This window comes from Bactrocera oleae, chromosome 2 (assembly GCF_042242935.1).
Source record: "Bactrocera oleae isolate idBacOlea1 chromosome 2, idBacOlea1, whole genome shotgun sequence".
Taxonomy (NCBI): domain Eukaryota; kingdom Metazoa; phylum Arthropoda; class Insecta; order Diptera; family Tephritidae; genus Bactrocera; species Bactrocera oleae.
The window spans coordinates 11,905,778-11,932,020 of NC_091536.1; the positions used below are offsets into that span (position 1 = coordinate 11,905,778).

The window sequence follows — 26,243 nt, forward strand, 5'->3', positions numbered from 1 at the left end:
GAGTCTAAGAAACGACTTTGAAGACTGAAAAACAGGAATTTTAATTGAGTGCGCTACCTTGTATTAAAGATAATAGATGCCGATAGAATATACTAAAAAAAAAACTTTTTTTCGCCACCAGTGCCCTCTATTTTGACCACCTTACGATAAAACTCAGCTTTTGAACGGAATTTTTCATTTCAAATAAAAACATAAATAATTCGCGATAGATAAGATACCTTCTCCATCTAGTTCTATCTTTTTACAGTTATGGTTTTGACTGCCTTGTAGGATGGCAACTCTGATAATATATTTCCTGCCTACTCTTATCATCATGAACGCTCTTTCATGTCAAAGGCATGCCAACAGTGAAACTTAATGAAAAGAATTTTGCGAAAGAGCAAAATAAAGCATATGGCGAGCTACAAACAATGCAATGTCAATACATTTATGTTATTTCCACACATGAACATTTTATTGTATATGCACTTACCTACACATGTATGCACTTATCTATACATCTATGCAACAGCAGGCATTTATCAACTGCTATCGCCGCCGACGGCTCACTACATACGAGAATATGTGTATATACACTGTAGTAAGTGCTCATACTTTTACGTTGTATGTGTGTGTATGTGTCTTTGGCATTTTTCTGCTTGTTGGCAGCAGCAACGGCAGCAACATGTTGGAATGTTGTCGCTGCCAGTTACATGGCATTTGCTTTTCTGCTACTCTTCTGTTGTCCGCTACAATAAATATCATTGTTTTTATTGTTGTTTCGTTGGTTGCTTCAGACACTTTTTATGCGTTATCTTTATATTAAGTTTTCATATTATATTTCCAAACTTCGAACTTCCCTTTTCCAATTGTCGTCTGCTGTTCCAAATATTTTTATTATTTGATTGCTTTTTGACAAATTACTGGGCCGAAATCATTTACTGCTTGAGCTGAATTTACCGATATATATTTTAAAGATCAAATAATGTACATGCTTCTTTCCAACATTTAATTTAAATTCAAAGCAGTTTTTGTCTTTTAAAAATGTTTAAAAATATTGCCACCGAAATCTTTTTCACCGTCAAAAGATATTTTCGAAATAACAGCAAAGATCATTCAATGTCAGATATAATGAAGTTTGGAATTAAAAATTCAACAAACTGTCAAAAAATTTGGTATTTTACTGCACGCCTTGAGCACTTGAGGGACAGTTTTGAAAGAGGCTTAAACGAGTTCAAATCAGTAAAATAGAATCAATAGACATTGGAACTGCGCTTAGCATAGACAAAAAAAAAATATTTGGCGATCCAACGTCAATTTCTACTCTACTATCGGGAACTTTCCATCAGCTCCAGTTTTAAGCTTCCTGATCATTGCAGCGTCTTCCAAACGGAGATGTCTGCCATAAAGGTAGCAGTAGATCTACACTCCGATAGTAAGGCAGCGATATTAGCCTAAAGTTCGCTGACTGTGCGCTCAAAACTATTGAAAGGATGTGCCTAGACTGCTTATCAGTAGCATCGAGTTATTCCATCATTAGACTAGACGGTATGCAGGAAACTGTAAGACTGATGACCTTGACACAAACACCTTGAATTTCATACTTTTAGACATTCCGGTGAAATAGCGGAATTAGAAATAAAACACCTAAGCAGATTTGTGATAGCTTCAGCGCATTTTTGTCGATAGCTGATATCCAACTACAGGAGTTTATCGTTTGGCATCAAAAAGGACTGTATATCACAATTCTCCGCAATGCTGAGGGATCAGCCATCTAGCCTGAGCTAACCTAATCATAGTCAGAAATAGAAAAATTAAGTATTATATAGGAATATTGGACTATTGGCAACAGAGTATTTTAATGTTTCACCCTTTTTTGAATTCTTTCATAAAAAAAATATTAATGACAATTATTACAAAAATAGTTGATTGATTTAAAACGGGTGAAGATCAGTAGATCGGTCTTTTGTGATAAACAGATTCTATCTTTCGCAGGAGATGCTGATCTTTCAAAGCAAGGAATATGTGACGCTTGCATTGATCACCAACTAATTTCTTAGTGATTTTCAGATAAATTTGTTCGGCAACCATAAATATGTAGTGGTGTCAGCTGTGAGAAATTGGTTTTAAACTTTACGAAAACACCAGTTATATATTTTCTGCAACACAAGCTTAAAATGCTGAGCGTTGAGAAGTCAGGCAGTGTCAAATTTATAGATGTTTCTTTTTTGACAACAGTGATTCCGAAAAGTGATTCCATTAATGTCAAAATGCTCAGCGCACCTAATATAGATGTCCTGTTGAATCTTGCTGCACTCTTCACTTCTTTAAATTGTACGATATCGCAAGGTTGTCTCTAGACTATTGAGTACGTCACTGCAACATCAACTGAGATGGAGTTTGCTTAAGAGTTTTTCGTTCTCTTTTGCGCCGCCTTCACTTCCTGTAACAGAGTATCCAATAGAGTTAAACAATTAACAATTAAGTCTTTGGAAAATCGGCGCATAGAAGAAATGTATAGCTTGAACAGAGTATGTTAATATTGCCACGAAGTCAGTAATACCCAGAAGGAAACGTCGGGGACCCTATAAACTATATATATATAACTGATGAGCATGACTCTAGTTCATCAGGTTTTAAGATATTAATCTGAAATATCGCACACGTCCTTTTCTCTTTAAGAAACTGCTCATTTGTCGGAACTGCTGCCACATAAATTGAACGATCGGAATCAAGTGCTTTTATGGAAAGCCTTTTCATTTGACGATATCTTATTGAAATTTGGCATAGATTATTGTCCAAAGCAACGGTATATTTACTGAAGAAATTGGTCAGATCGGATTACTATAGTATATAGCTGCCATATTAACTGAGAGATCAGAATCAATTACTTGTATAGAAAGCCTTTTCATTAAACGAGATGTCTTCAATAAATTCAATGATTATTTTCTGAGGCTATGGTCTAAACTCCAAAGTAATTGTTCGCATTGGATCCCTATAGCATATAGTAGCCACACAAACTGAATGATCGCAATCAAGTCCTTGTATTAAAAACATTTTCATTTGACGAAATATCTTCAGGAAATTTGGCACAGGTTATTTTCCAAGCCAACGGTGCAGTCTCCAAATAAAGTTCAGATCGGGTCACTATAGCATATAGCTGATATACAAACCAAATGATCAAAATCAAGTTCTTGTAAGGAATCTATTTTATTTGTGAAGGTTATTATAGCTCTGGTACAACCGAATTTAACGCTTTTTGTATTTTATTCACGTTTAAAGTGCTCTTAGGTTATACATATAAGTATGCAAAAGCTTAATATAATAAAGTTGAAATATGCAATATATATATGTATTAATTAATGTATCATTATAAATCATTTATAATATTTTTTACAGCTTCTAAAATTTTAATTATTATTTTTTACAGATTTTTCAGTGCAATAAATTTGTGTCTAAGTGTAGTCAAGTATAAAAATTGTAATAGAAAAAACATCATTATCACAAAAGGATTTAGAAAAATTGCAAACGAAAGCCTTAAAATACGTGATTTCTGTTATTTGTGCCCGCTGTGGCACCAACAACAGCAAGAACCAACGAATATTTTTTCAATTAAAATAGAAATTACGCAGCATGTAAATCAAGGTGAGTGAAAATATTAAATTAGAGAACTATAATAATTATGTGTTTCTTCCAATAAAAAATAATTTTTCTAGTTCTTATTTCACAAAATTTTAAGATGAATTATTGGTATTAAGTTTGTTTACAAAATTCTTCAAATATAATTGTCTCAAAATTATTTTATTTATAATTAAAAATGGATGGTAGAATATCCTTTCACATTATAAATATAAATAGTTTATTTAAATATTACATAATCGCATTGTCTAAGCTGTTCATTATAGCATGGGTGTGGAACCGCATTCTACAGACAAAATCAAAACCAAAAATAACAACAAAGCAACACACTTTTGTGCCTGGCAACGAGCACACCCGCAGCGTTGTGAGAAAAATTAAATTGAAATTTGCCCGTAAATAGTTGAGACATTAACTCATTTTAGCAAATGTTAGCAAAATATATACATAATTTTAATAAGAATATAAAATCACAGTGGCGTTGACAATGTCAGGCACAGCCACAACAATAAAACCAACCCAGAACACAGGCAGAACAGCGGGCGTTCAAACAGACAGGACAGGCAGACGGCAACCAGCAGCCGCCAGCCATCAGCCGCACTGCAGCTGTTGATGTCATATTCATGACAATTTAATAACAATTTCGTGCCATTTCGTCATGCCAACTAAGTGACAAATAGCAAGCAAAGATGCAATTGCCGCGTACATGAACACACATATACTAGGTGTAGCATACAAATGCCTGCAAACTATTTGCCTTGCGCAAACTGAAATTAATTACCACGCAATATACATATTTACTAACTGCGCACGTTGGTAGTGTGAAAAATGTTTTTAATAGCTTAAAGTTTCATTTTCGTTAACTTTTCACTTTTTCGACTGAAGACCAATATAGTTTTGCATTTGCCTTGAAGTGTCTGCTCATAATAAAAGACTTAAGAAACGAACTTCATTGTCTTTAGTCATCTGTTCATTATCAAATACATACAGATATAACAGTCATGAAAATAATTTGCAAACAATTTTTTTTCGAGCAATTTCTGAAAATAATTTTACTTATTTAGGTACATAGGTATGTAATTACATTATCCACAACCGTTAATATTATTATACACTAAAGAGGGTATGTTAAGTTTGCGTGGCAGGCTAAGTCAATTTAACTATGTCCGTCTGTATATATACGAACTAATCCCTCAGTTTTGGAGATATCAATCTGAAAATTTGCTGTGATACAAACTGAACGATCGGTATAAAGTGCTTGTATGGAAAACTTTTTCATTTGACAAAATATCTTCACGAAATTAGGCATGGGTTTTTGTCCAAGGCAACGGTGCAAACAGCGAAGAAATTGTTCAGAAGAGGTCTTTATAGCATATAAACTGACCGATAAAAGTTCTTGAATGGAATATTTTTTAAAAGGTATTATCTAAATATTTTTTCTTGATTTTTAACTTCCCGCTAAGAAAATTGAAAATTTTCTAAAAATCGGGAAGACATTGGTTTCACCCCATTTTGCAAAAATGAGTTCTCAACAGATCTCGACGTTCTGAGGGTCGAGGAAGCTTCCCCGAACATTTCTACGATGATGTCCGTATGTCTGTATGTATGTGTGGATGTATGTGTGTGTGTGTGGATGTACGGAGACCCTATAAAATATATATATAAATGATCAGCATGAAGAGCTGAGTTGATTTAGACCTGTCCGTCTGTCTGTATATATACAAACTAGTCCCTCAGTTTTTAAGCTATCGATCTGAAATTTTTCACCTGTCCTTTTCTCACTAAGAAGCTGCTCATTTGTCGCAACGACCGATATCGGACCACTATAGTATATAGCTGCCATACAAACTGAACAATCGGAATCAAATGTTTGTATGGGAAACTCTTTCATTTGTCGAGGTATCTTCACGAAATTAGGCACAGATTATTATTTAAGGCAACAATTTAATCGCCGAAGAAATTGTATAGATCGGATGACTATGACATGTAGCTGCCATATTAACTGAACGATCGGAGTAAAGTGCTTGCATGGAAAATTTTTTTATTTGACAAGGTATTTTCACGAAATTAGACACGAATTCTTGCTTAAGGCAACAAATTATTGTCCGCAGAAATTGGTCGGATCAGATAACTATATCATATAGCTGCCATACAAATTGAACGTTCGGAATCAAGTTCATGTAAGGGGCCTTTGTATTTGTGAAGGGTATTATAGCTTCGGCGCAACCGAAGTTAACGTTTTTTTCTTGTTTTTTCATCTTTTATAAGATTCCCAAAGCTTCTTCTATTTCAATCTTTATCACCCATACAATTTGTTTTTTCAATCAAGCTTCATTTAGCACTACAGACCGGTGCTTTAATAGATACTATGCAGTTCGCATTTGTTGTTCAAACAGTAGCCAATACCGATCTAATTACAGTTGTTATTTAATTTCCCTCCCTTTTTTGTTTAAAATCGTGCATAATTATTACAGGTTTATAGGTGTTTTTGTAATTGCGTTAGAGCTGATGTTAATATATATATAAATATGTTAATCGCGTTATAAAATCTGTAGATGGCGACAGCGCCAGTGACGACGACGACGACAACATATTCGTTGGCTGTGGGCGGGCGCCACTCGTCTGGTGGTGCACGAACAAAACGACAATGCTGATTCCAATCCAAGATATACCTACATATAACTTGAAATTTCAACACAGTCATGCACACAAACTCACATTTTTGTTTAATTAAAGCAATCGTGAAAATATTATTACTTGAAGAATGAAAAAAGGTGGCAACAACTTGTCAACGCACTGATATTAAACACAATACAGCTGCTGGAATTCAGCATTGATTTAATTTATGCAAAAAAAAAAATTATTAAAATTTAAATAAAAGTAAAAAATTTATATAAATTTTTTTATTTTCGTTTTTGCTTAAAATAAATTTTTTTTTTTTTTAATACAACTTACTGTACTTTTTCATATTTCAGTATCACTTTTAACTATTTTACCGCACCATAACAGCACATTGCACCACTCACCCTTTCAACTTAACTCTCACTCTTGCTCGGCCGCCACCGTTTTAACGTAGGCTTCCCTCAACCTCAAGCAATAAAATTCCTTTTCAAAGTACTTTCATACATATAAATCTACATATATACGTAGCTCTGCATATATGCTGTACATTTTTATTACTTGACTTATGACTTTCCGACTTTACGATTCCGCCTTTATGCTGTATGTTTTGTTGTACGTTTATATTTCATTATCGTGCTGAAGTTGAACATTTGAACTGAGGTGTCTTATTGTTACATTGTGTTGTTGTTATTGGTCTCTACATCCATAATGTGTGGGCTCAACAGTAAAAAATGTACGAATATGAGATATACCTACAAGTGTATGTGTGTGATGCTACATGTTCCTGCACAATAAACATTTAGCTTTGCGACAAATTAAAGTCCAAGTTGAGCTGTCACGCACTGCTCAAATCGCTTATGTTGTTACTCAACAATAACTCGACTGGAGATTCATAGTCAACATAGAAATATATTGCGGTCAATTTCAAATCAAATATGATTAGCGAAAGCTTAGAAAAAAGTTAGAGAGAACATTTAATAAAATTATATATATATATATTTAAATATATAAAACTATATTTTCCGAAACTCTTTCCAGTGGTCAGTTTATCGTAAAGTTTGTTATTTAAACCATAATTTCATATACATATCATTCAATAAATAAAGCTAACAAGCCCTATTTCTGTATATATTCTTTTAAGGGTATTGTGTAACGTTTGTTAAGTGTCTACACATATATATACATACAAAAACAACTGTATGCATATGTGGCACCAGTGACATCACTTAACAATCACTTCAGACACGGCTTGTACATAGCACACCCTCCTTTATTTTAAGCAATTCATCAAATCCATAAATGCTTATGAACAAACATATGTTTTGCATGTTGATACGGAAACGTTTTAAGTCAACAAAATCAATAGCACACACACACACACGCATATACAAGAAGTACATGCTGAAGTACTTATGTACATGTGTTCTCATGTTGTCAATATTTCGCATGCCTGTCAGATTATGTAAAGGTCAGATAGTGTGACTAATAGCGTTGGTCTTTTGAAGCGAGAAAATAAATATATCGAAATACATATAGTGTATGCATGTACATATATGCATGTGTGCAATTAAAATGTTCATTCAAGATAAGTAGTTTCTTTTTCTATAAGTCTTATATAACACTGTATTATGAGCAGAATTTACTCTTAGGAAACTCTTAATTGAATTGAAAATTTCTTTTAAACAAAACAACACATACCTTGCGCGCCAGTGATAGATTTTCCAGCTAGACATAAGGTTAGATCTAACAGTTAAATAAAATAAGCGAGAACAAGGAAAACCGTTAACTTCAGTTGCACCGAAATTATAATACCCTTCACATATACTAATGATTCTTTACAAGAACTAGAATTCTGATCGTTCAGTTTGTATAACAGCTATATGCCATAGTGATCCGATCTGAACAATATCTTTGGAGATTGCATTATTGCTTTAGACAATAATCCATGCAAAATTTCGTTATTAAATCTCGTCGTATGTCGGCTCCCACAAATGAGCCGCTTCTACAGCCGCACTAAATCTCATCATGCTGATCATTTATATATGTATATATTTTATACTGCGACTGCTTCCTCTGGGTGTTACAAAGTTCGTGGCAAACTTTATATAACTTGTTCAGGGTATAATAACATTAAAAAACATGTCAAAACATTTCAAACTCTAGTCATTCTATCGATCCTCGACCTATATCTTTGTGCAGGTAACAAAGACCTTCAACGGCACTTTGTAAATTTAAAGCAAATCGCTAAAAGCTTAATACGGGCAAGGAAGACGTTTCCTTTTCTTTATTCTAGATGCGTACACACTGGCATAGATAAGATCGAAGAAAGTATATGTACGATAGGTCTTCAGGTAGAAAATATAGTCAAGGCGATCAATGACTGTATTGCTAGAAGCTTTACCTTTGGTGAGAGTCTTACCTAGCGCAATAAGTTCTCAAGACGATTTTTGACAATCTTCGCAGCATTAATTTCAGAGATATCGTAGTGTTTTAGAAAAAAAGAGATCAATCAGTCATAAAAAGGCTATCGTGCGTTCTTAAGGAACTAGCATCATTTTGTACATATTTACAAAACAGATACTTGGAAGCATTAGAGAACCTACGGATAACAACTTTTTCTAGTTATCAAATAAACATTAAAAAAAAGTATATCAAAGAGATCTGACTTTAAGTTTTTCACAGGTTATCTAACCGGCTATAAAACACTGTACTTTCAAATATTATTGAGCAAAGGAAGCTGATAACAGTTTACGCCTTCAGGATTACATAGTGACCTTGGCATATGGATTCAAATGAACAGTGTGATTCATGATACAAAGACACTACAATAAATAGTCGTGATATTAAGAAAACTTTTATGAAGAGCCAGACACTTTTAAAGCTTTCACTGGGTTAACCTCATAAATGTCGATCTAAAGACAAAGCGATAAAAAAAATCGATCTGAGGTATCTACAGTACAATGCACACTTATATCCAAGAGCCGTGAAACTAGTTGCGATTGTAATGGAACCGGTAAATTTATGAATAAATGAAATTAACACTATAGAAAGAAGTCGTTGGATAGAACTAGAAAAACTAATTGCTAAAGATTAAGATAAAGATCTTATCAACTACATTGAAGCATTTTCACCAATATTTAACTCCTAGAATACTTTGATAAAAAATCAACAACTTGTTTGATACATATATTCAATGCTCAGCCAGAATAATTCTATTTTCATATATTTCTGTCTTAGCTTCTCTGCCAATATCCTTAGAACGGCTTTAAAGTATATTCATAAAACTTTTGAATGTACAACAAATATTATGCAGAATTTGGTCTTGAATTTGAAAGCATTAAACTATTGTAATAATGTTATAAAACCAGTCTGCAATATATTCTGCTCAGGTTAAATAAACTTTATCGACCACCCTAATGCTGCGCATACCAGTTTAGTTATTTCCAATTTCTCATTTGAATCGAAAATTTCCAAGCAAAAAATTAAATTGATAAATTAACAAACATAACGTTTTATAATTAATAAAGCAACTCGGATGAAGTATTTATTAATTCAACGTGCGTTTGCCCTTTTCACTCTTCTTTGCTCACATTTTAAGTACAAATTTAATGCTTTAGTAAAGTCAGAAAGATCGCGACAGCACCCGGAAGGCATAAATTCCTACGCAGTCGCCCAGCAAAGTTGAAATAAAAGTAGAACAAAAGTTAGGAAAACAAAAGAGAAATAAAAAACTTGAACTCAAATTGATTACACAACGCACGTCAAAACGCCTTCCACGAGTGCGAAGGCACACACTAACGCGCATGCTCATATGTCAAAATATATATTTATATGTATCTAGATATATAAGTATGTATTGTGAAAATGATAAATAAATCCGCACTTTATCTTCATAATTCCAGCGTTCAATCAGTCAATGCGCGGCATGATGTTGCTTTGGGAGCCGAAAGTTCTCAACGTAATTTGTGTCTGTGTGTATGTGTGTACTCGCTTTTGACACAAATACCATTTATGGTGCGTGTAGAGTTATACAATTAGAGATATATATACAAACATGTATGTTTATATGTATGAACATACATACACAGTAGGATGATGTGTTGTCCGTCGTTTTCGAACTCACTGATCAGTTAGTTATTGTTTTTTCTTTTAACTTTTTCTCCTTATACCCTGGACATTGTATATGTTATTAAGTTTGCCACGAAATTTGTAGCACCCAGAAAGAAACGTTGGAGACCTTATAAAATATATATCTATGGTAAAGCTGAGTTGATGTAGCCATGTCTGTCTGTGTGTAGGTCAGTCTGTACATACGCGAACTAGTCCCTCAATTTTTGTGATATCGCTCTGAAAGTTTGCACACCTCCCTTCCACCCTAAAAAGCTGCTCATTTGTTGAAACGAAATATCGGACCACTATAGCATATACTTAGCTTCCATATAAACTAATCGATAAAAATTCAGTTCTGGTATGGAAATCTTTTTTATTTGACAAGATATATTGAGGTAATTTGGCATGGATTTCAATCAAGTTCTTGTATGGAAAAATTGTTTTTTTGGTAAAGAGTATTTTAAATTTTGCGCAACATGTCAGTAGCAACAGTATTGTAGTTTTCTTCTCTTAACGGTTGCTTGTATCATTCAAAAATAATAGAGTTAGATAAAGGGTTATAACGAGTGATCCAAGTAGAGGTACTTTTTCCAATAGCCTTTTTTTACAGATCACGCGTGAGTCGTGTCAAGCTGTTATGTTATTTCTATTTAATATTGTTTGGCATTTCAACATGGAAAGACGTATGCTTGAACAACGTTTACGAATTGTTTAACTTTGTTACGAAAATCCACGTTCTGTAAAACATGTGTTTCTCGCGCTTTGCTCAATGGCGGCATCGCTTAGCTCGATGGGCTCTTGGAAAGTTCCAAGAAGATCCCACGTTTTCGAACCAAATTTTGTTCAGCGATGAGGCGCGTTTCTGGCTCAATACGTATGTAAACAAGCAAAATTGACGCATTTAGGATGAAGAGCAACCTGAAGAGATTCAAGAGCTGCAAATTTATCCAGAAAAAACAATGCTTAGGTGACGTTTGATGCCTGAAATTGAAGCTCGTGATCTCGGCGGTATTTGATTTCAACAAGACGGCACCACTTCCCACACATCGCATCAATCAATGGATTTATTGAGAGAACACTTCGGTGAGCAGAGAATTTCACGTTTTTCACACCTTTCGACTTTTTCCTGTGGTTATATGTAAAGCCTGAAGTCTATGCGGACAATTACGCTTCGATTTAGGCTTTGGAGCAAAACATCACGCATGTCATTCGCCAGTTAACAGTCGAAATGCTCGAATGAGTCATAAAAAATTGGACTCAACGGATGGACCATCTGAGACGTAGCCGCAGCTTAAATTCAAAAAAGATAATCTTCAAGAAATAATTGCCAAGAAATGTTCTGTCGAAATATTCCCCTTTATATTTGAATTTTTTTTCATTAAAAGGGTGGGGGAAACTTGAAATGGATCACCCTTTATATATATACATGATCTGGATGACGAAACGAGTTGAATTTTGAGGTACTATCCGTCTGTCCGTCCGTCCGTGCAAACGATACCTTGAGTTAAAATTTAGATATCTCAATGAAACTTGGTGCACGTGTTCCTTGCCAAAGAGTATGGCTCACAAAAAATAGCGTGGCCGCGGGATATAACATAATCCTGACGATCCTATGTCACATTCTGAAACTGAGCGGAATCGGGCTACAACCACGCCTATTCGGATAAAACTTTGCACAAATAGTGGCTTTGAGGTATCCTTGCACGTTGCAAGAGTATAAAATGTTCGGTTACACCCGAACTTAGCTCTTCCTTGCTTGTGTTTTTTTTTTGATGTTTGGTTTCTATTATTTCATTTTCGTTGCCCATGCGTGTTTGCTTCTTGCACGAAGAAGAAAAGAAAGACGAATTTAAAAAAATAACAAAATAGCAAACTCTTACGCACTTGACCAAAAGATAGACTGTTAGTTCAAAATCATAAATCATTATATTTTTTAACGCTTGCCAGTAATGGGCGAATGCGTTATAGATATGTATATAAATGTATATGATATTCGTATATATCGATGATTTCTAGCTTATTTTTCAAAGGCCCATCAGCGGTGCTAATATATTAATTATATCACACAAGTACATACAAGTATGTATATAACAGTATTTCTTTACTTTTTTTCAACCAAAGTGTTCCACCTAGCCATATATTTTTCAGCATTTCTTTTTATTCGATATTTTTTTAATATACAATGTTTATACTCTGAACAGGGTATATTAAGTTTGCCACGAAGTTTGTAGCACCCAAAAGGAAACGTCAGATACCCTTTAAAATATATACATAAATGATCAGCATGATGAGTTGAGTTGATTTAGTCATGTCTGTCCATCTGTCCATCTGTCCGTCTGTCTGTATACAAACTAGTCTCTTAGTTCTTAAGCTAACGATTGCGCAACTGTCCTTGTCTCACTAAGAAGTTGCTCATTTGTCGGAACGGATCTAACCGATGAATTAACAGCTCAAGGTAGCTGCAGTTTCATTTCTTCTCAGTGCGTTCAGCAATATCATCTCACATATCGTCAAGTGGGTTTTCAGTTTCACTGTGATTTTATTTCATTTGCATCACAGCCGCGTTCAAACTATGCAGCTGTTTGACATTCCTGTCCGTCTTATCACCGAATGGAATGTAAATTTAACAAGCAATGACGAATGCATTCAAAGCGGAAAACCAAAAATAATCTACGTAAGGCAGAAGGAACGAAAATCACAAATTTCAAGACAACGAGACAATGCACATCTCAATGCCGCTTTTGGTGGTGACTAACTGTTGACCTAGTGACCATTCATTGGCTTGATTGGCTGTTACATTTTTGTGGTGACTTTGAGTTTACTGACATTTTGAGAAGTAATTTCGGCTTGACTTGTTTCAGTAATTTGGTCCTCACATTACAAATTTGAGAGCTTTTTTATTGCCTTGTACATTTTAGTTTCTGTTTTTTCCGGGTTTGCAAACATTCCTTTCTGCCTGATTTCGGCTGGTTAATGGGAACGCAAGCAGTAGACTGATGACGGCAATTAACTGGTTAGTTTGTTGCACATTCCTTTTATTGGAATTTAATCTTTAAAAATCAGCGATGTTTTGTGTTAAGCTTAATATCGTTGCCAATTTTAGTGGATTCTGATGCGGTAGACCGAAATATGTGACAAAAATATATAGGAGTCTCTTATTCAAAAATTTTGTTAAATTTTCAGTTTGTGTGGCTGCTATATGCTATAGTGGTTCGATATTTTCGATTCCGACAAATGAGTGGCTTATTAAAGAAAAAAAGAACATTTTCAAAATTTCAGATGGATATCTCAAAAACTAAGGGACTACTTCTCGTATATACAGACTCAGCTTGTAACACTGCTCATTTATATATATACTTTATAGGAACTCTAACAATTTCTTCTGGGTGTTACAAATTCCTGGAAAACTTAATATATGCTTTTCAGCGTATAATTATATATAAAAGAATATTAATTGTTACCTTCTATAAATAATTTCTAGCTGAAATATTTCTCCTTCACATTAAAAAATTTTTGCAGTGCTCTTCAGTTCTCTATCTGTCTCTGTATGGTTTCTTAGTATGAAGATACCGTTGTGATTAGAGGTATTATTTTTCATAGTCTTCAACTAGCCTCCAACACTCACACTGTTGTTACTGGTATTAATATTAGTTTTGCGCTTTAAATTAAATATAATATATTCTGGAATATTTATCATTTGTGACTATCTAAGCACACCCACATTGGATCAGCTTCATAATGCTAAAGTCATTCATAACATTATCCATATATGTGCGTTTAAACATAACGGTGTATGTGTGTAAAAATCTATAAATATAGTAGGTATGTCGCAGAACTGTGTGTGAGATTGTTCGCCTGAGCAGTTCTTGGAATCTAATGATGATGTACGGAGATGGTCTACAATTGAGTAAGAGCACAAGGTGAAGTGTAGATGCAAATATGTATACATTTACAACTTATATAAATGTTTACATACCATAAATACACAAACACAACTGCTTAATATTTGAGTTTGTATGTATGTGTGAAGGAAATTGTTTTACCTGATGGTATTTGCTTCGAAACCCAAGCTCAGCACTTAAAGCGAATGTAACCCAATTCCGACGCATAACTGACGTACACTTTCACACATAACAACAACAATTGGGTACTCATATCTCGCTTCAAATAACGCTTAGCTAAAAAATTATAAATCAAAGCGCCAAAACAACCAGCTACTCACTTGATTCAAGCTCATTCATCCTGTTGATAGGATTTTAACCGAATTAGCCTTGGCTCAGCAGTATGTGTGTGTTTGCACGTATATGTTTGTGTCTTTATTGTGGCAGGCAAAACAATTCTACTGTTGCACGCGCAAACGAACCCGAACAAGCTGTTAGTTCAATGTAACGCCACAAGTTATGCCACACGCAGCTTCTTGCTGACACCTACTGCTCAGCTTCTTGCCGCAGTTTTGCTACACTTTCTTTTTGGTTTCTTTACATTTTGTTGTGGTTTTTTTTTCTTAACACTTATTTATTTACTTCGTGGTGTATTTACTTTATTGTTTATTCAGTTTTGTTTATGCATATACAATGTTTATTCAGTTAATGTTTATGCAATTGAAACCTGGTTTAGACCATGGTGTGTTATTGTACCTTGTTAAGAGATTTAAGGGTCACACCTAGTGTAAAATTAAAAAAAAGAGAAAACTCCGAGTTTTTTTTCATATTTCAATAGGTTATAACTTTAAAAAAATATACTAAATAAATAAGCGATATTTTATAGCTTTTATTGTAAGTTACAGACTTCTAAAGTGTGGCAGCTCATTTCAATCAGCGCTAAACAATTTTCCTTTAAATTTTTTTAATTTTCCTTTTTCTAAAAACTAGATTTTTCATATATGCTTGAGTGATTACTGGGAGACTCACTATCGCTATCAAAATTTCTGCAGGTTCTGTATATAGTTCTTAGTTCCTATTAGCTTTTTGATTAAAAAAAATCGAATTTCGGCAGGTCAAAACCGACCAACATTTTGGGTAAAACTCAAATTAAATTTGTCAATTTTTCTTTTTCGACTGTAGCCCATTGTGCGCACAATATCTTGTAGTATTGAATATTTTTCACTAATTTTAATATTTATTTATGTTGTGTATAATAATAAATACTTAAAATTTTAAAGCAACTGATACAGTAGTTTGTTTTTAATTCCCAAAAATCGCACTAAGTGTGCCTCTTGACTTAAAACTAAAGAAAACAAAAAATGGACTATAACTTTAATATAACCATAACTAAATAAAACATTTACTCTCTAGATGTTTTGGAGTTCGTAAGGTGCCCTGACTTTTAATACGACTGTAGTCTGGTAGTCGGAATGCGAATTTACCTATTATTCTCACACGGACCAACAAATTGTAATAAAATATGTCCACCAAAATATATATTCGCTTATTAAAGAGTGATGATGGTGGTCTACAAACTCAAGATGAATATTGTAGTCTTGAAAAAGTTCTCAAAATGTTACATCATCCTACTTCTTGCACGGACAATACAGATAACTATTTCTATTGATACTGCATTGAAATAAGATTGAATATTTTGAATCTATTCGAATGGCATGAACTAAACTTCCATGTTAAAGTACTAATAAACGACTTTGTTTTTTTTATTTTCAAATAACTATCAACGGTGACTAGACGCTGAGTCACGACGCCAACCATAACTATGGAATATTCAGATTTTAGAACAACGACTTTCTTTAAAATGAAAATTTTAAAAACTTGCTCCCTATAGGTGCCGTTAGGTCAAAACAAATATGTCACATATGTCTTAAAACATTTATTAAATCAAACCATCGAATCACATTATCTAAAGCCAAACAGAGCTTTCATACAAGAATTTAATTATAGTTCATCAAAAAGTTCCCAATGGTTCCCATATATGCTGATCTGGTTACATGTGGTTCCGGCGTTGTTTTAGGCAAAAATCTATTGTATAATCAGATCATTACAAGTATTTTGCATTTTGTGAAGCTTTGGTTGAAGGAAAATTTATTGTAAATATATTAGGTCTAAGCACACACAATTAATCGCACAACCGATGTTTGCGAATGTTCGTGTTTGTTTATAACGGTTTTCTAAACCAACGATCGGTATTAGGCGATGACGGCCTCCAGGTATTTATCCCGCAATATATAGCTTTTAAGGTTCTTACAGGTTTTTAGAAAAAGTCGATACATTCGAAATGAATATTATCGATAAGATTAATCTTTCTCAGTTATCAAATAGGTAAACCAATAGTTCTACTCTTACAGACTTTTGTTTTTGTGATTTATGTATGTTATGTGCTTTCATTTATGCAAATTCTAAATCAAACTTTCTAAAATTCCATTTAGACATATTGAAAAGAATCTAAATGAATGCGTATATACATACATATGTGATTAGTATGAGATAAAAAATAATATAATAACCATAAAATAAACCAGTAAAGATATATTGATGACTACAAAAAGCCCACACACATACATACATATACATTTGTCTCTCGTTGAAATGACTGTCAATTTTACACTCTCACAAATCTTTCGTTTAGTGTCAAATACATTATTCGTCTGTGACAAGGCCCTTTATTAACATAGCATAGCACAGCATACATAGTCTTAGGTGAATGGCATAGCATTTGCATAAATCAAATATTTATTTCTGTTATGCCTAATTTGTGGACTTAAATCAAATGCTTAAACACATTCTAGGCGAGAAGATTGTAATCTTAACAAAATACGCGCAGTGACAGAAAAAGTAGTCATCTACATTCCTTAAGTTATGTATGTATGTATATGCCTGCATGAGTATATAACAAGTGTGTCTTCAATTTATTATATGTTCACTAAATACATAATAGAAATTAACTGCCAACAGTGTCACGAAATTTCTTCCATTCAAATTTATGTAAATCTATGTATCTATGTGTAAACACACTTATACACACATAAGTAAGAAATTTAGAAACTGACTGTCCAAAATTTTCGTAAAGCAAATACAAGTGATTTATGCTACATCATGCTGCATATTAATATGTAGATATGTATGTATGTACTTAGAGACAAAACTCAAGCCATGGAACAACACATACGCCCACATAAACAGGTGTTTTAAATAATAAAACAAAAAGTTAGCTTCAAAAGGCTTGTTAATTTTTTCTCACTTTTTCAAATGCGTTGGCGTTTGCTGGTTTTTTGTATATATTTCTTCTTTAATTTTTGACTACAGTTACTTTGTTCTACCTATTGACTTTCTGTTCCTTCAGCATTTGATTAATGAGCCTGTCTGTTAGTCGTAGATCGCAATCAGTGATAGACATTTGCGAAGCAATTGAATGACATTTGAATTAGTCAATTTATGATTTCAGTCCTTAAAATTCAGAATAGTGCGCAAATAAAATGTGATACGCCGGAGCTGAAGTGTAGAATCTGAAATCTAGGAATAGCGTGGAAAATTCCAGTATGTTAATAATATATCAGGTATACAGAGTGATTCAATACGCCCAAATTTATGTAACTACTCCCTAAATATACGAGTAGTCACTTTATCAATGCTAAGTTCATACCGTCGGAATATGTATATAATATTGCCTACATTTTAGTGTTTAGTGAATATATAAGAGTAGTGGTGAAACGAACAAACAACTGTTATAAGATAGCATACTGGTATAATAACCTAGATATATAATATAAATGGTCAATAGAATAAATAGACAATAGAAAAATCATTTTTTCGAAGCCGTGATACCCATATTCTCTGGGTTCTACTCCGTCTAATAGAATAATTCACGTGAAAATTAAAAAAAAAAAATTCGTTTTCAGATGCACAAGGTGTGTTCAGAAAATAACGGGAATTATAAAATTTTAAATCTCGCGGGCTTGGAGAATCCAATTGTCAAATTTTTTTTATTATGTTGATATAATGCCTCTCAAATACGATAACATTTTTTGCTTTATTCATTGCTTACTTTGGCGACAACATTATTGTAGACGAATGAATATTTTTCAAAAAACTAAAATTTTCGCTTTTTTTTTTTTTGATTACACCTCGTAGATCCCAAGAATTATAATTGCAATTATAAATTATCTTCCAAAAGTTCTAAATAACAAGATTTTATCAACAACGACACAACAGAGACAGCGACTAAGTCTATTCTTGATCGAATCATTGTAATTGGTTTCGCCGTTAAGTCTAACGTTATCTATCAATAGATTGGATTCTACTATTCCTTTGTAATATATATGTGTGCATGAAAGGTTTTTTTTTTATAATCTTTCTTAATCTCACCAAATTCATGATTATTTATTTTCTTAAGGAATTGTGGTTTATCTTCTTTACGCTAATTCGCTTCACCAGACGATACACAACCAAAAAGATGACAGTGTTATAGTTGTAAAACGCACGGTCTACCAGCTGTTGATATCTATCTATTTTCGATTGTGCTTTAAGCAACTTAAACGACCTCGGCTTTTGTTTAAACAAGTGAAAAAAAGTTTGTATTAGTGTGATACAAAAGTTTGATTAAACACACACGCAATTGTATCTACAGATGTTGTGTAATACAAAAATCTACTATTGGTATAAAATAAATCAAACAACTAAAACAATTGAAGGTTAATTAAGGCCATATTACGGTTTTCAACCCAACTGCATTTTGTTGAAGTTTTGAAATTCGGTAGTATGGTTTTCAACTCAACCCGTTAAAAAATTTCGGTTGAATTGTCAAACCTCAACTTTTTTGGTATTATGGTTTTCAACTCTGTGCCAGTGGGGTTGACTAAAGTATCAAAAAATTTCAACTGCTAACAAGCGGTTGTAGTTAAAACAAATATTTTATTTATAATTTCAAACTATTTTAATGAGTTATTATGTACAAATCCATAGAAAAGTGAAAAGTTTGTTGAACACGTGGAGTAAAATCTCGAAATGGCAGAGACAAGCTACAATTTTGAAACATTACAATAAAATTAAGGGACCGCGGGAACATAAGTGTCGATACAATCTACTACTAGTAAAATTAAATTTTCAAAGCGTTTTGCTCCTCTTCGGTCATTGGTGTTTTATCCACAGTGCACAAATATGGCTTTCATAATAATATTATATATAAAAGCAGGTTTTGTAACAACCGTAGATAACGTATGCTGCTTCAGTCTAAAATGAACTGTTGATAACTACCGACAGCGAGGAAATGGGGAGTTTGTGGTAACGTTCCTTCATCTCATTTAGTAAAACCCAAAATGATTCCTCATCTAAACGAAAATAGCTTATGAATCTGCAATAAACATTATTTAAATGTCATTTAATTGTCAATAAACTTTTGGCTTATCTGGTGTTAGGTGGATTTGAGTGATCACGAAGGCTTTTGCTTATGCGCAGCACATTGGTTTTGGCCCCAACATTTTTGTCATCGTAATATAAATCGAAACTAATGTCCATTTTAATAAATATTCACCATTTTGTGAGCAATAACTAAATTAAAATGTTTCGATTTTTCGTTTAACTATTTTTAGTAGGTAAATTACCTGTCAAATTTGCATTTTTTAGGTTGGCAACAGCAATCAAACTTCGACTAAAAATATTAGTGGAAAATCGTAATACAAAAAAAGAGTTGCGTTTATCTGAAGTTGAATTGCTTCAACTTCAATTTAACCAAGAGTTAAAAACCGTAATAGCATTTTAAGTATTTAGTAACACTTTGAAAAGTTTGACGAAGTTAGTTAGGCAGAAAGAGAGGGAGATTTATTATTTGCGCAGAGAACATCTATAACTCCAAAAACACCGTAGTTATATCATTCTTACCCACATTACCTCCACACAAATTAGTTTTATAGTAAACTGTAACTTGAAATGATTCACTGAGATTGAAGCTGAATGTTGGTTCTGGTTTCCAATGAGATTATTAAGAATTTATTTATTGAAGATCTCACTGCAGTATGGATTTTTCTTTCAACACTCCGTTACCTGTAATTTTAATGCAGCAGCGCTTGCGATTTCATGATTAATATACTAATTGACTTTGTGGAACACTATATTCGAACACACGTAGACCCACTTAATGCAGAACAAGTTGTACAAGTTTTCTAATAATTTGGCTGATCAACACATTTAACATCGACAAGCCGCTTTTTCGCTTAGTCTCAAGTTTAATATTGAAATTGGCATCAAATTTGTAGTACGTTTTAATAATTACAAATAGTATACTTGTAAGTACAGCACCATGATAAAAAAAAAATAAGCGTTTCATAAAAAAAAATTGAAACAATTATGTTTTAAAAAGTAACTTAAAAACATACACAATTTACAATAGTTGAGCCACAAAGTTAATTTTGCTTGAAAAACAAAATTTAAATTTCTTTGATTTTCACACTCACTCAATTAAATAAAAATATTCACACAGAAATTGTATTGTCATTTAGTAAAAAATAAACACATACTTTGCAACATATTTATTTTCGCCCGATTTCTAAACACTTTATAGATGATACATATTAATTTCTTAAGCAAGCAGCTCTACAGTCGAGTTTTCTTTCAAAATTATTGCCATTTCCATGGCAACCACCATAGTAGAATTGCCTGCAAGCGTTCGAAGTGGAATCATAATAGAAGCGGCGCATCAAAGCACGACATGGACCAACTACACGAGGCTGAGAGCAAGCTTAAAATAACAAAATTTATAAATTTAAAAGTATTAAAGATTATAAATATTTTTTAGTTATGAATGGCTGAAATATTTTCTTTACCAGCTCTCCGTTTTTGCGCATTCACCGTCAGAAAATTTAAAATTACTACGAAGAAGAAAACGCCCAAAATCGCACGCGTGACAGACATCTTTATTATTACTTTTTATTATCTGCTATACCTTAGAGCTCCAAATGTGACTTCGCAGAAGCACTTGTTCATTTACTAACTGATAATATAATATATTTCTTTAATAAATATCATTAAATTTCGGTCGTCATTATTACTATACAAGTATGTATTTATCCAGCTGTTACAATTTGTATAGAATAATGGTATCAATAATGGGTAAAGACTCATATTCATTCAAAACGATTTAAAGATTGTATACACCGCTGTGTGCGTTTATTTGTGCAAAAGAACAACGTACATACACATGAAAATGTATATGTATCTCACAGCTGCTGCATCTGGGGCGGTTCAAGCCCTACTTCCAGCAATAGCATTAAAATTATAAATCAAATAATAACGTTCGTATTTCGACCGAACCGTCGCACCCAGAGTACAACCTTCTAAAAAATTACAAGTTCATGAGTTCAACAAATTATTTCAATAAAATCCAATCTGAACATACTAATGATTCATGATTTTTCCATAAAATGTGGTATAGATATTTAATGAAATTTGACTCTGAGTACTGCAATATAAGGTTTTTTTTTTGGGTTTCTAAGTGAAATTAACCAGACACCCACATGGCTCGAAATTATGCATAGGATCAGATATTCACTTCGATTGCAAGTTGCTCCGATAACGCAAGTTATCTTTCTGAAGATAGGTGCTAACTTTCAGAAATTTTACTAGTACTAAACATAAATGGAAGATTTCGCAGATTTTTTTGGCTTGAATGACTATTCAGATAATTTGATTTTTTAATTATAATTTCTCTGTATTGAAATGGATATTGTATTGAACAAATATGTACTTTCAAAAGTCATAACTACGAAGTTGGAAAACATTCGATATAAGAAGCACCAACTAATAAGAAAGTCGCATTTTTAAAGAATTGGATTCAGTCTGTTATAGAAGAATGCTAAAGAAATCTTGCTATTAATTTGTAGCTGATTACGAGGACTACTTGACACATCTACAGAAAAACCACATTAGCAGAACACATGCGATACGGATTTCTGCATCCATATTGCATTGCGGATAACTTTTCCAAAGTTTAATCTATTATCATCTACTCAATGTTAATGATTTCCATAATTCATCTTCTTGATTTTGCATAAGTCGGCGCAGCACTGCTATCATAATGTACTCCTGACTGCTCTCGAGGCATTACCCTAATTTCTATATTCTTAAAACAAGCTTTGAATTTTTTCAAGATAATTATTAAAACTTTGTTTGTCCGAGATTCAAAAATGCACATTTGAAATTAATTGCAATGTACGACTAGTTATTTGGCTCATCGTTACTCCAAACACAAAGTTTAATCGCAAGCTGCTCTTAAACACTCACACTAAGCTATTCAATCGGAAAGCATACGTGAATTAATGAAAAAATTATATATTATGCTGTTAGAAAGCACCGTACCGTGCAAGTATGGATTAATCACAGTGTATTACCAGAGATATGAGCCCTGATCCGATCAATGGAATCTTCGCTTCACTTATTTTAGGATGCATAAAATTCTACGATTCCAAGAAGCACGTTTCCTTCACATTTATTGAACTTGGTACCTGAACCTCGCTACCCGACCCTCAATAATTATTACTACTCACAAAATGTTTAATAAAATTTCATAAAAAAGTGATGATCACAGTATTTTTATACTCTGAACAAGATATATTAATTTTGCCACGATGTTGGTAACACCTAGAAAAGAAGGTCGGAGACACTATAAAATATATATCTAAATGAGCAGCGCGACGAGCTGTGTCGATTTAGCCATGTCCGTCTGTCTGTATATACGCGAACTTATTCTTCAGTTCGATATCGATCGAAAGTTTTGCACACGCTCTCTTCTCCCCAAAAAGCTGCTCATTTGTCGGCACCGCTGATATCGGACCACTACAGCATATATGTATGTGACTGCCATTATTCTGGTCACTCTTGTAAATATGTATACAGTTTTCATTTAGTCAATAAACATCATTTATATAATTTTTTATTAAATTCGCACATCTTATTCATTAAATGCAAGCACTCTTTGTTAAAATCAACAAAATATATGTGTGTACTTCATTGTTTTTAACAGACAGAGCTCCAATTAATAAACCAACTGTAAATAAGCATTTACTAGCATTTACTTAGTATACATATGTACATAATATTACCGAAAATATTTCGCATTCAGCAGCGATAGCCATTTATGCAACCAAACAGTTAAACTCACTGCCACGCACCGTCCTTTAGTGTCGCTTATGTCAAGCTATTACAAGAACATATCAAACTGAAGTCCGAGTCTTCCGGAAAGTAGTCAGGCAATCCAGCTGCATTCCTTATGGCATCGTTATATTCCTTTTGGCATAACACGGCGAAATCACGCTCAGCTGTTTTCGCTTTTTCCTGTTTTTTCTGGTATTGTTTACACTCTTTGAGTAATACCAGCAGTTTCTCTAAATCATGCCTTTCACGTTTGCTCGGTTTTGGAGCAACGTTTCGAGATGCGTTTGCATGCTTTCGTGGCGGCGGTGGTTTCTTTTTCTCCTCAACAATAAGTTCGTCCAGTATGCTATTTAACCGTTCCAATTTCTCTAGCGTGCTATCCGTACGTAACGGTACACCCCAGTAATCTTCGAGTGCACGAAATTGATAGTTCGTATCTGATTGTGGTTTCTCAAGTTCAACACTTTTCCTTTTAAATTTATCTAGAGTAGTTTTTCTGTCAACACTTCCTTTTTTTATTTGTGCAGGAACCATTTGTTGTAGTAACTTTGTTTCGAGCAATAGACTTTCTTTACCGATTTTCTCATCATCAACTGATTGCAATGCTTCTGCACGACTGTCGTCGCGCCCCTGACTTATTTTGCTGAGTTTCGACTTTTCCTTACTGTAACGTTTAGTACTTTTACGACCACTTCTACTTAGTTTCAAATCTTGTCCGCCACTGTCAATACTTTTTATACTTTTTCTCTTTCCTTTTCTTTTTCTTTGTCCTTTTTTGAGTCCATCAGAGGTGGTACTCTGTTGGCTTTTCCGACTTGATCTTCTTCGTGCTCTACCTCTTCTCTTGCCAGTACGATGTCTCTTTGAACTTTCGTCTATATTGGAAGTGGCACTTTGTTTGGTTTTAAGTCTTTTTCTTTGTTTAGGCAACTTACTGCTCTCTTCGCTAGCAACTACAACTTCGGATGGATCCAATAAGCTTTTAAGGCTTTCGGTTATCTTCTGCACGTTTGGATAACTATTTATGTTATGAAAAACACTTGTAACACTATGCGATCTCAATGCAATTTCACGTTCATATTGCTCATTGGTCATTGTAGGCACAATTTCTTCAGTTTGCATTGCAATCGTTTCGCGCAAAAGTTTCGCTGTCGGATCCCAGCTCATACGTTGTTGTTTCTTAATTATACTAGCTATATCCATGACCGTATTATGTCTCTTAATATTTGCCTTCTGCATCCAACGATTCCCATATTTACGCACTGCGGTATATTTCCTTATAATATCCGGCATAATATCGGAATAAAATTCGGTATTTAGATCACTTCCGCCCATTCTACGTAAGGTTTGTAATTTATTGTAGTTTACTTCCGTAGTTTCTCCGTTTAAGCTATGCGCGACCACTCCACGTAAAACGTTATTACTTACGGCTTGTTTTAACTCCTCGCTATAGGTCGCCAAAGTCCGTTCTAATTCATCGAGTTTTTTCATGCTCTTTTTATGTCTATATACTGCTTTAATTAGAACTGTCGTTCGGTTTTTTATTTGCTTCTCTAAATGCTTTTGCTCGGCCCGAAGCTCATCGTATCGTCGGCTGAGCTTTACAAATGCATTGATTTTCTCTTTTTTATCTTTTTCTTCCTTTCTTCTTTTAGTTATACGATTGATTCTAGCATGAATTTTATATTTCTCCAATTGACGTTTTCTAACTTCGCGAGATTGTGGTTTCGCCGCATTGTAGAATCTTGAGAATATTGAATTAACTTCAAAGAATTTGCTGAGTTTAGTTGGTGTTCGTAGTGTTCTTAAATGTAAAAATTGCTTCCAAGGTTGATAGCGCATTTTTTTTTAGTTTTTAATAGTTCCTAATTTCACTTTCTTTATGTTGATTATATACTGAAAATTTATGTACACAAAATTTTGAATGAAAATAACTGAAAATGACAATTTTTAGTAAATACTTGAAAGCTAACACATTTTCGATATAAATAAAGGTATATGTAATTTGTAATAAAAATAAGTAATTGGACTCGGTTGAAAATAACTGATATAGCATATCATAAAATATTATTCACAAATTTAAGCTTACGGTAAACTCTCTTACAAGAAAAAACATTAATTCGGGCAGATACTAAGGCGTCGTTGAAAATATTGAAGTTTTTACTAAAAATCAAAACCGAAGTTGTAAGTCCAAACTTAATAACTATTATTGGGAACCTAACATATGGCCAATACCCAATAGTAATGCTAGTGTGACTACGATAGTTCCTCAAAGGCCAAGTAAATACGAAGCTGCACTCCTTCAAAAAAAGATAAGCATAGTCGATAGTGTCAACATATTGATATCACAGATTCCCTTTAAAAAAATGGATTCAAATTTTTGAGAGTATCCACGTTCTTTCTCCTCAGATAACTTTTTCTATTATTAAGGGTTCTCAGTGATTTATGTTGGAGTAAAAAAACAAGTTCACATTATTTAATTATGGGAAAACCCATCTTTCTAGAAACTTCGCATCAATATACAATATATTCACTGTCATTAATTAGCTTCTTCTTCAGACGCTAAGTTTGAGCTCTTTACTCCAACAATGGGCATGTAAAAGTGGTTACAAAGTTATTCATTTGTATCTAACACAAGAAAGTATTTAGCTTAAATTGTATAACCGCTTGCTATTCTCTCTATATTTGATTATGCCAGTCTATGTGTTCGATTCGCTTCACTCCAAAGTTTAGGCACAGCTATCATAATTGTCCAAAGTGAAAATTTTCCGTTTTAAAACAATGTTTTGGCCCGCCTAACTAATTTCT

The 26,243-nt window shown here is 33.5% G+C and overlaps 2 protein-coding genes across 13 annotated transcripts in view; one reads left to right on the forward strand and one right to left on the reverse strand.

Moving 5' to 3' along the window:
* Fbxl7 (F-box and leucine-rich repeat protein 7) overlaps positions 1 to 26,243 on the forward strand; it is a 249,608-nt gene that overhangs the window by 217,512 nt on the left and 5,853 nt on the right. For all 12 annotated transcript variants that reach the window (XM_070109140.1, XM_070109146.1, XM_070109148.1 and 9 more), the window contains one exon: positions 3,410 to 3,624. The gene's annotated coding sequence lies outside the window, so the exon portion shown is untranslated. The remainder of the gene's footprint in view (positions 1 to 3,409; positions 3,625 to 26,243) is intronic.
* LOC106625303 (eukaryotic translation initiation factor 5B) lies at positions 23,469 to 24,926 on the reverse strand. Its single transcript, XM_036372906.2, has one exon. The coding sequence runs from the start codon at positions 24,924 to 24,926 to the stop codon at positions 23,469 to 23,471; it is 1,458 nt and encodes a 485-aa protein (XP_036228799.2).

Bases quoted from the DNA above. Each gene is read 5' to 3' on its own strand.
- LOC106625303 (XM_036372906.2), bottom strand. From the start codon at position 24,926: ATGAAAAAACTCGATGAATTAGAACGGACTTTGGCGACCTATAGCGAG.